The following is an 11257-nucleotide window of genomic DNA, read 5'->3' on the forward strand; positions in this document are numbered from 1 at the left end:
GTGCCCCGCGGCCGCAGCTGGCTCGGGCTCGCCGGCCCCTTTGTGTGCGACGCGCTGGCCCGGAGGAGCGCGGCCCGGGCGCAACGGAGGCTCCCCGGGGTCCCGCCGCCTCGGCCCGGGCCCGGCAACACTCTCCTCCTCCTCCTCCTTCGCTCCACCCTCCGCCGGCCCCCGGCCCCGAGCGGCCGCCATTGGGCCGCGAGCAGCCCGCGTCGTGCTGCGCGCTCCACCCCGCCCGGCCCCGGGCGCTCACACACACCCCCTCCCGCCCCGTCTCCCTCTCCAGTCCTCCCCCCATGCCAGGCCTCCAAGGTGGAGGAAATAAACTCAAAGCAGAGCAACTCAGAGACTCCAATAGAACGCCCAGTACCTAGAGCCCGAGCGCGAGCGCGTGTGCCGGGCGGCGAGGGGCGCGGGAGGCGGGGATGGGGGGTCGGGCGGGGGGGACAATGAGCGCATGAAGTTACCTGCCCGGCGGCGGCGGCGGCGGCGGCGGCGGCGGGGCCGGGAGGCGGTGGCGGCGGAGCAGGCTGCGCGCTCGGCGCCGACGGGTGCGCGCCGCGGCTTGGGGGAGAGTTGAGCGCTTCCCCCCCCTTTTCTTTTTCTTTTTTTTTTTTTTTCTCCTCTTCTTCTTAAACAAACCACAAACGGATGTGAGGGAAGGAAGGTGTTTCTCTTACTCCTGAGTCCAGACACCTCTCTCTGTTCCGTCTAAGCTTGTTTTGCTGGACACTTTTTTGAAAAAGGCAAAGAAAAGGAGTTGCTTGATGTGAAAGTGAAATGGACGTAAGATTTTATCCACCTCCAGCCCAGCCCGCTGCTGCGCCCGACGCTCCCTGTCTGGGACCTTCTCCCTGCCTGGACCCCTACTATTGCAACAAGGTGAATGCTCTGCTTTTGTTTCCGCCGTGTTCTGACTGCTCGGTCCCGGGAGGGGGGCGGCGGCAGCGAGCCCGCTCGGCGGCCGGGCGGTCGGTCGCCCGAGGCCGGTCCCGGGCGCGCTCAGCTCGCGGCCCGCGGCTGCCCTGCGTGCCCTCGGGGAGTAAATATTGCGGAGCCGCTCCTGGGCTTTGCCCGGCCCCGCGATGGTGCGGAAAGTGACACGATTTGCTCGATCCTTTCCTTCCTGCTGTTCGCAACTAAGGCTCCCTGCCTAGGTTTGCGGGGGGGGGGGGGCGTTGAAAAAAATTAGGAAAGAACGGCGGAATACTTTGGGGGTGTGTCTGGGGTCCGGGAACGCAGGCAGAGAGTGGGAGAATTCCGTTTATTTTCTGGTTTCCCCTTCTCCCTCCCTCCCTCCCTACTCTCCCGGCGGCGGGGGCTCGTGGCACCGCTTCCCCGCCCGGGATTAGTTGCCAGGGGAGCCGCCGGGAGTCGGGGTGCCGGGACCCGGGAGACGCCCCCGCCCCACGCCGGGCACAGCGCTCCGCAACGCTTTTGTTTTCCCGAACCGGTCCGGGCGCCGGCCTCCGGGCCGGGGTGCCGCCGGGGCGCCGGGGCCGGGGGACAGCTCCCGCCCGGGGGTGCGCGCAGAAACAGCAAGTTTGTTAGGAGCCGGGCGAGCGCGTCGCGTTCACGTCCAAAGCTGCCGCCCTCGGCGCGGGGCTGGGGCAGGTCCCGGGCTGGGCTGTGTTCACAGCCCGGTGACCCCAGGTGCCGAGGCCGCGGGGGCCCGGGGCGAGGCGGGCCATGGGGGTGACCGGGGCTACCGCGGAGGTCCGCTCGTCCCAAGGATGCAGCAGTCAGGGCGTATGTAGGGAGGGGGTGACTCTCGGGGTTCCTCGAACTCTCAGCCCATGGAGGGAGGACGCGCGCGGACCAAACTCCGAGAGCAGCCGCAGGTCCACGGCTGTCCTCGCCTCGGGCTTTTTGGACGTGTCTAAGCAGTCCTGCCCGGTGAACGTGGCGGAGAGAATGGAGTTCTCTGAGACTCACGGCGAGAGATTTAGACGCCCAGTTCCCGCTCCGTGGTAACCCTGTCAGATACTCCCAGCCCCTGCGAGCAATTCCGTGTCGGCCCCTCGGTGAATTCCGCTGGATAAATCGTTGGGACTGGTAACATTTGCCTGGGGGCGAGTCATCATCAAGCAGCTTTTTTACGCGATACAGAGGTTATTTAGCGCGCTGCATCCTCGGCCCCCGGGCTCCCCATCACGCAACGACCTCGCAACTCCGAGTCTTGGTCAATAGACACACACACACACACACACACACACACACACACAATAGAACACATCACATTACAATTACTCACCCCGGGCTCCCCCTCACGCAACGCCCGCGCAACTGCGTGTCTTGGTAAATACACACACACACACACACACACACACACACACACAGCTGTGAGTTATATCACCCCGTGGAGAAGCTCCCTGATGCCGTGTGTACAGTGCAAAACCCAGGAAAAGGGATGTGCGTGTGTTGATGTTTAGGCAAGTTAGAAACCAGGGAAATCTAGTATTGTGCAAGGCAGAAAGGCTTTTCATCCTGCAGGAAGGGGCCCTTTGGCTAGGGGCAAGTTGGAAGGCATGGGTAAGTTTGGCCAGAGAAGTTTGCGTGATGAAGTTTCATTATTTGTTGGTAATACAGTCTGTTTTGCCTTAATGCGCAGGTCTTTTGTGTTTGCAACTTTTTTTTTTTTTTTTTTTTTGCTTGTAACACTACTACTACTAACAATAATAATAAAGTAGCAGTCTTATCTTGGATAGTAAAGACATATTCTGCAGTAGTAATTGGAACCAAAAGGTCAGAAACATTTTGGCAATGAAACTGGACAAATCCTATTAAATTTATCGGTGATTTTAGGCTCCAAAAAGAAGGTAATGACTTGGATACACATTTCACTCGTCATTCTTGTGATAGTAGGGTCAGATTTAATTTAAAAGTTAAATGCTTTGGAAAATCAAGAATTACTCCAATATATTAAATCATTTTCCAATTAAGTGCTTTAAATAATTTTAGTGGGTTGTGCTGTGAATTGAATAAATTAATTTAGAAAGTCTTCAGAATTTCTTTACTAGCTCATTGAAGTTCCTTTTAAGTCACCCCGTGTATGAGGAGCAAACTGTTCTTTTAAAATGCAAATTAGCCCCCCTTTCTATAGACTAGATGCAAGTCTTCTATTTTACTTATCCAGGGAATGATGGATTTTTAAAGATGCACAGTCATAAGATACACTTTTAATAGGAGGAAGAGACTTCATGGAAATGTTTCTCACAGGATGTCTGCTCCTGCCCTTCTCTGGGTAGCAGTCTGCCAAATATATTTGTCACTGATCCCTGCTTCTATTCAGTGTACTGAGTAGGTTTGCCAGGCCCCAGAAAACCCGGGCATTAGTGTTTTCTACTCCATCATGATTAGCATTGGCACAAAATTTCTGTCCAACTCCACAGTTTTAGTTGCTTAGAATGTAGTCGACCAGAATTCATTTTTGCAGTGACTCAGGTAGATCTGCAGGGATCTGAAAGGTGGGCAGAGTTTGAAAGAGGTGAAATAAGAAATCTGTATCCACATTTAGTAAAAACAAGTTGGACCTGACTTCTCCCAGAGAGGAGACTGCAAAGTAAACCTTGTCTCTTTCAGAGGTGTCGTGAATACGTAGTTTATTACAAGAAACAGTCACTTTGTCAGGTTATTTGTTTTCAATAGGATGATAAGATCATAAATTACTAATTGTCTTTATTTTAAATCTGTCAACACTTTACTAAAGTCAGTGTGCTGAATCCTAGCGGAACCAGTATCTTTCTGCCTCAGCATCACACAGTTGTAACTAGTTTCTCCAGTGACATTTTTTTCAATGTCAGAAGAGACCCTAATCCAGAAAATGAATATCCTCTTCCTGAAGCTTTTCTAAACTAAAATGAGGTTGTTTTACTTTGCTGACATTTTCCAGCACTGCTGCTCTATAGATTGCCAAAACACTACTTACATTGTTCAGTTAATAAACTCTGTAAGAGGAATTTTTTGGAAAACAGTTTAATTTAGTATCTCTCTATCGTAAGAGCACATTACGTTATGAGCACATCACTATGCAAACTGGCCTCCATTTTCACATAGCCCATTGCAGGAGAAAAGTGAGAACAATGCAACAATGCTGGTTATGGCAACTGTGCGAGGCATCTCTTATACAAACAGCCAGAGCGGATGGCACGTTGCTGTATATAGGTCAGCCTTTGAAATAGCAGTGTAGCTCATAGACTGGACAGAAACATGTAGGCTGGAAGTAACAGTGGTCACCTCTGGCAACTTAAAGCATGGCTATATTTCAGACATTGAGAGACGGGTACCATACTGGAGTTTCGTCTAATTAAGGCCATTTTAAGTAACAGTGTATCCCTTAATTGAGCTGAATGTTACCAAAAGAAATTGGATTATAGGAGCTCACAATTGGAGTCCAGTAGTAAAATAGAGTCCTCTTTTTTGGTTCTAGCTGAAGATGTCAGCATCAGTTTAAATATATACCCACAGAGTAATAACAGTTCCTTTCAGTTTCTTAGTGCAGTGTCATTTCTGAAGATTGTTTTCACTGATTTTATGCTAAATTGGGACAAAGAAGTGGCACTTTTTCATTTTTGCAATGATATGTGTTCAGTTATTGCTCAGTATCTGCCCACAGAAGGAGTAGTAATATAATTATGTTATGACATGGCTAATGACAGGGGTGCTGACCTCTGCCAGCAGTGGGAGAGGAAATAATGGTCTTTACTGTTCTCAGCGGTTGCTTTTGTGGAATCAGGTCCTGAATCTTTCTTTGGTTGATTTAGACACAAGGAAGTTCAAAACACAAACCCATACTGGCTGTACACAGAGTGAAGAATAATGGGCGTTTGGAATATTGGGCTTTTATCATTGAAATGAGGGAGGACAGTGTATAATCTTTTCTCATAAGCATAGGAGGAAGGACCTATTTGTGAGGAACTCTGCGTTAAAATGTCAGGGCTAACATTAGACATTCGATAACTTCTGAGAATAACAAGATTTATTATCATCTCTGCAAAATCTCCTTCGAGTTTATTTTCCTATTTAGAGTATTACGTATTGTACTTTAATGTGGCAAAACTCATCCTATCTAAAATACAGGATTTGCAAGCACATTGTGATGGAGTCATTATTTCTCCTTTAATAAATGTAAGAAAAAGGAGGAGGAGGAGGAGGAGGAGGGGAGAGAGGACAGGGAGGAGGAGGAAGGGGAGGGTTAGAAGCAGTTTAGAGCATCATGCTGGGTTAGTTCTCACCCACCCCCATAACTTCTAGGACTTTGGGAAATTCATAGTCAATATTCTGAACATCGTTAGTGTAATTAAAACTCCCATGGGAGTGTTATTAAGCTGGCATCTTTCCTAAGTTTTGAGGTCTTTAAATATGTTTTAAATAAATTTATAGGTAAGAGCATAAGCCAAGCAACCATATGGTTTTGGCCACTAAATCACATATCATACAGAGCCCTCACATGTAGCTAGCTATCTTGACTTTGTGGGATATTTCAGTGTCATAAACTCCAATTTTAAATGTCTATGCAAAAATTACAGTTATGAGCTTTGGAGCTCATGATGTCATTTTTAACATAGCTTACATGGCTTAGTGTTCTCACAGTTCATCGTGTATGTTAGAAGTTACTGAGTGGTGATCCTAAGGAGGGTTTTGATATTTTGTTTAGTTGGAAAAACTAAACTGCTATTTAAATATGATCTCGGTTGCTTGTTGTAGTTTTTTTTAAATGACATGATTGCAAGGGCTTAGAACAGAGGAAAGACGTGAGATACTTGAACCTGAAAGAAGTAGGGAAAGTTGCAAGTTTAACAGTGGTTTTCTTGGTACCAGAACTGGGTCTCCAATGTTGGTTTTGGTGTGTGGAACGATTTCTTGTGGGCGTCCTTTTCTGTGTGTGTGATGGGCTCCATTCAGGAAAGGGATGGGTTAGAGAACTGGGGGAGGGGTGAGACTCTTATGTAGCTATGAAGGATGACTTATTCTACTGCTTTCCAACATTTTGCTAACTCCCTAGAAAGTTGAAAAGACCCTGGGGATATTTCTCAGCCATTGGAGACCCTCCTGCCCTGATGGAAGCCTGCCCTCAGCAGCTGCTCTGTCTGTGCGTCTGCTGCCTCTTCCCTCCCTCCTTTCCCCCCCCTTCCCAGACACCCACGATCCTGGAACGACTCCCCCTCCCCTGCTTTTCTCCTTCCCAGTCTGGGTCTGAACCCGGGAGGTGTGTACTTCCGAACCTGAACTCCTCGCTCTCCTCAGATGCTTGGCTCACCATCCTGGCTGTCTTGGCCGCCATGCTCCCTTTTCTGCTTTTCCTCGTTGTTATCATAACCGTGTTAACAAATCCAGTCTTCCTCCAGTACCCGACCTTTTTTGGGGTAAGGAAGTTGGAATCTGCCAGTCCTCAGGCCCATATCCACTTCTTAAAATCCTGAACTAGGCTACTCTCCTCTTCCCCATCTGAATGAATGACCTTGGAGCCTAGAGTCATAGACTAAGAAAACATAGGCGTGATGCTGAGAGGAAAACCATGGTGGGTATTTCTAAGCTCTCATGGTTCACCTCTCCCCGCACAGGTTATGCAGTGTATTTAGAGCTTGAAATCAGCTCCTTGAACATCCCCTATCGGTGAAAAATCTTTATTTAGACTCTCAAATAGTGTGAAAGTGGGGCTGTGATCTCCTGATGTTTAGTTGTACACAGTAAGTTAACTGAGGTACACTTACAGTGAGTATGTGGGTTGGCCTATTTATGTGTTCTTAGCAGGATATGCACAGATGACTAAATGGGAATAGTTGGAAATGCAGAACCTATTTAACTAATTACTTTTATCATCCTACATCTTAGCTTATCCAAACGTGAATCTCGGGGTTTCTGGGAAGTCATAAGGTAGAATATTTAACTTATACCTCAAGGAAAATTAAATATAGTTATCATGACTTCATTAAATGTTATTAACATTTCTATTTTAAAAATATTATCAGTTGTTTAAGATAAAACTTATATTGTATACAACCACATCTAAGAATCTAAAATGTATACCTTTAGGAGAAAACAAGGTTGTAGTAAACCATAGTTAATAAATACTGTGGCCCCCAAAACCATAACTATAATCTTGCCTGCAAGAAGCTTCCACATGAAGCATCTAAATGTTTGAAAGCTGCCTTGTTTAAACTGAATTTAAACAAAATTTTAACATGGGGAATATTTACTTTTATCAATCTTGAAGATATTTTTTCTCGTATTTACTTCCACTTTGATGTTATTGATATCCAGTCAGCTCTTCATATCTGCAGGTTCTACATCTGCAAGTTAACCAACCTTGGATGGAAAATATTGGGGGGAAAAAATTTCCAGAAAGTTTCAGAAAGCAAAACTTGAATTTGCCGCGCACCAGCAGCAACTATTTACATATCATTTACATAGTATTTACAACTATTAGCATATCATTTACATTATATTAGGTATTATGAGTAATCCAGAGATGATTTAAAGTATAGGAGAGGATGTGTGTAGGTTATATGCAAATACTACACCACTTTATAGAAGGGACTTGAGAAACCTCAGATTTTGGTATCTGAGGGGAGTCATGGAACCAGTCCCCAGAGGATGCCCGAGAGCAATTGTATTTTCAGTTGATCTTTTTCTTTGAAGGTGCACTTTCCAGAGTCGGATAGCCTTTGTTCTCCATTGGTTGATAGGACCAGCTGTAGACAGTGCATTTTTTAAATGGACAGTCCCGCTAGGAAAGCAGAGCACCACGATGCTACAGCTTACATCTGCCCTAATGAATTTGAGCATTTTTTTGTTTTAAACCATGCATGCCAAGTTTCATCCCGAAGAGTAATTTCTCATTAAAAACATTTGAGTTATAAACTGCTTAGAAATGTGGTTTATAATGGAAGTGCCAAAAGACTGTTAATTATAGCCGTTCTTCTGTAATACTTTGAGACATGGAATTCACATTAACCTCAATGAGACTTTCCTAGTTATAACATTTTCCTCCCTATAGCATTCATTTTGAAAATGGGAACATTATATTGCTCTGTGCCTGGATGTTGATGGTGCAGCAGAAAAGATCAGAGGAGGGATGATGCCAGAAAGAAACCCCCTGCTCTGTCACTGGAGGAAGTGCTGATATTTTCCCAGATCTCTTTAGTTTGAATAGGCAAGTAAGGCAAGTTTGCCTTCCTTGATTAAAAAGTTAACTTTTAAAATCTATCTTCAGATTTCCATTGTACTTATGAAACCTCATCATTGATTTATATTTATAATAACAAAGGTCATGAAACCAATGTCACTGTTAATGCTTTTCTGTTTGTCCATTTTTCACTTTGGAGTTTTTAATGTTTCTGCATTAGCCAAGTATTTATTGTTTTTCATTCTTGAGTTATGTGCTTTGATGAAACTGTCTTGAAAGGACTCCTAAATAAACTAGGGCCATGGTTGGCTGATAAGAAGCTTTGCTAGTGGCCAAGAAAATATAAAGTGTTTTGAGTTACTATGTGACTTATAAGTTACAAGTATCTGATCCACAGTTGTAACACTATCAGCTACTGCATGGAATACTTTTCCATTAAAGTCTTTGAGCCCCTATCTGGAAGTTACCTAGTCAGAGAAATTGGGGTGTGTGTGTGTGTGTGTGTGTGTGCGCGCGCGCGCGCGCGTGCGTGTGTTTGGGTGAGCATGTATTTTTCTGTGTTTCTCGTGGTCCTGGATATATGCTGCCCATAGATGCATGAGAATTTATCATAAATGGCGGAATCTCTCAACGTGTACAGCCAACAGCAAAGGCAATCATACTGGTCAGTAGGAATGCCTCATTACCACTCCTTTGTAAGAAATGTGGCCATATTTCACATGAGACGATGCTTTTCACAATGCTAGGGCTTTAACTGGGCAAATTATACGTTAATGAAACTAAAGAACTGGATCTTTTCTGAGGAACACCTAGGCCTTTCTGAAGAAAAGACTCTGCTTGAAGATTTCATAAAAAACTGGGGCTCTTGAACCTGTGTTGACTTACCCCCTAGGCAAAATAAATATAACCCTGAAAGGATATGATTCCCTCCCGCTGTTTCCCATTCTCTTTAGAAGCCTGACTCTGTTCCATGTCTGGTAAAAGTTCTGAAACTAAAACCTTTAATCCACCTGTGTCCCAATCTTCCATGTATCCACAGGAGGAAATAATTAATGTTTGTTTCAGGGCACCTTTATGAGAATCAAGGAGTCAACAGAGGTAGATTATTTAGAAATCACATGAGGAAAGATGTTCAAAAATCCAAACAGTGGTAGACCTTAGAAAAATACCATCTTCTCAGTCCATTTCCTCTATTTCTGCTACCTTACTGAAATGAATGTGTCTTCCAAAGTTGTAGACTAGTGATTCTTTCAGGAAAGGAGTGAAAAGAACAACCTTTCTAGAGGGTCAAAGGTGAATTGGGGAAAGTGGGGTGTGTGTAGCTACATAGGTAGCCTGTAGTCCCCCTCTCTCAGATATTAGTAAGCCCCCAGGGGGCGTCTTTTTCCCCTTTCTGCACTGCAAGTCAGTGCACCTAGTGAGAGATGCTAGGATGGAAGCTGTGGCCTATGATGCTGTGTAAGAAGACGAAATAAAGTTGAGACTACCTGCTCCAGAGGGAAAGGCCCTCTTGTAGTTCCTGGCTTCAGGCAAGCAAGCTTGCCCCTCACTACCTTCCTCTGATATATGGGTCAGAGATGGGAAATATAATGTGCAAAAGATTAATTAAAGAAGATGGACCAACTGGGTCCAAAGATAGTCCAATTACACTGAAAGCATATCTGCACACCACCTGAACTCCTTAAGTCCTTTAACTCAGTTAAATGGTTAATTTGAAAAATGATGGGTAAAGTGTTATATGCATTGGCATCTCCAAGCCATTGCATAAACCAGTTCTTTCCTTCTATACCAGTATGCCTCTGCCGAAAATGCCAGGAACAGTTGTATAAAGAGAAATGTTAATACTAAAGAGGCAGGATAACCTTTCAACAAAAAGTATATTTTATCATTTGGCAGATGCAGTCATGGACATTAATCACTGAAACCTGCAGATACTAGAAGCTTAATATCAAAGCTAATGATTTATTTTATGTTAATGACTTTCTGCCAGGGCATAAAAGACTGTTCATAATGGACTCTCCGCGCCGTGTTCACTTACTAAGGCTAATGGGATAATCTTTACTCTCCCAAAATTAAGCTTTTTGAAATAAATTATGCTGTTATTTTTCAAGGTAACTCTCCAAAATTTACTGCAAAACTAATCTCTTAAGAACTGATTAAAGAAATAAAGAGGAAGAAAATTCCCAAAGCAGCTTTTCCAGTTCATGAACAGTTTGACTTAATTAAAGAGAGAAAGTTTGCATGTTTGCTAATATTCCTGAACCTGTAATGCCCAACAATTTGAAAGTCAGCCTTCGGTGACAAGGTCTGCCTTTGGAGATTCAGCTCCTGTAAGTACATCCCGTAATAGAACCCGTTTTTGTCGATTACCAGCCAATAATGAGCTGAACGGTAGTAAAACATTGAGTTGCTCACTGGGAAGTTTTAAAAATCATGTTTATAATTAGTTATAACCAACATTCTATTTCAATAAGAGATAATTTGCCTACTAAAGTTCACATAATGTGCTAATCATGTCTAGTGGTTAATAAAGGCCTCCTATCTCACTCCCCTGATGGCTATAAAAGGCTATGATATTCATGGCAGCAGTTCAGGTACAGCTGCTGTGTGTTAATAATGCATCTTTGTCCCACTAATCAACACAGCAAAGGTCAGCGCCCCTAAGCACCTAAACTACCTATTCTCTTTCCAAAATATTTATTAACACCTTAAAAGCATATCTGTTCATCTTCCTTAGCTTCGAGTCAGTTAATTCCACTCCAAGCTACTTGTGTGATAAAGGTTTTGTAACCTAAGCGAGGTTGTGGAGGAGATGAGTGTAGATTCATACTAATCTTCTCCCATAAACATGTTTCCATTTCCACAGTCATTGACTGAATTAGTGTGAGGTTGGTATAGCCACGAACCCCTTTGTAATTAAGTAGGTGTGTTCCAGAGGGAGAACCGGTTTCATATTTTACATGTTATTTAAAGAGACATTTGGGGGCTTCCCTGCTGGCGCAGTGGATGGGGGTCCGCCTGCCGATGCAGGGGACGCGGGTTCGTGCCCCGGTCCGGGAAGATCCCACGTGCCGCGGAGCGGCTGGGCCCGTGAGCCACGGCCGCTGGGCCTGCGCGTCCGGAGCCTGT

At 45.1% G+C, this 11257-nt stretch overlaps 1 protein-coding gene across 4 annotated transcripts in view; it reads left to right on the top strand.

Annotated features, from left to right (window-relative positions):
* Positions 1-347: 347 nt before the first annotated feature.
* The window catches only part of TOX (thymocyte selection associated high mobility group box), a 302864-nt gene continuing 291954 nt past the window's right edge, over positions 348-11257 (top strand). For 3 of the 4 annotated variants that reach the window (XM_028500655.2, XM_024127037.2, XM_028500657.2), the window contains exon 1: positions 644-882. In XM_028500655.2, coding sequence (XP_028356456.1) covers positions 781-882 — 102 coding nt within the window. In that variant the 5' untranslated portion in view covers positions 644-780. Of the gene's footprint in view, positions 367-643; positions 883-11257 lie in introns of those variants that run through there. The other variant, XM_028500656.2, reaches the window with a different exon arrangement.

The sequence above is a fragment of the Physeter macrocephalus genome, chromosome 15 (genome assembly GCF_002837175.3).
Source record: "Physeter macrocephalus isolate SW-GA chromosome 15, ASM283717v5, whole genome shotgun sequence".
Taxonomy (NCBI): Eukaryota; Metazoa; Chordata; class Mammalia; order Artiodactyla; family Physeteridae; genus Physeter; species Physeter macrocephalus.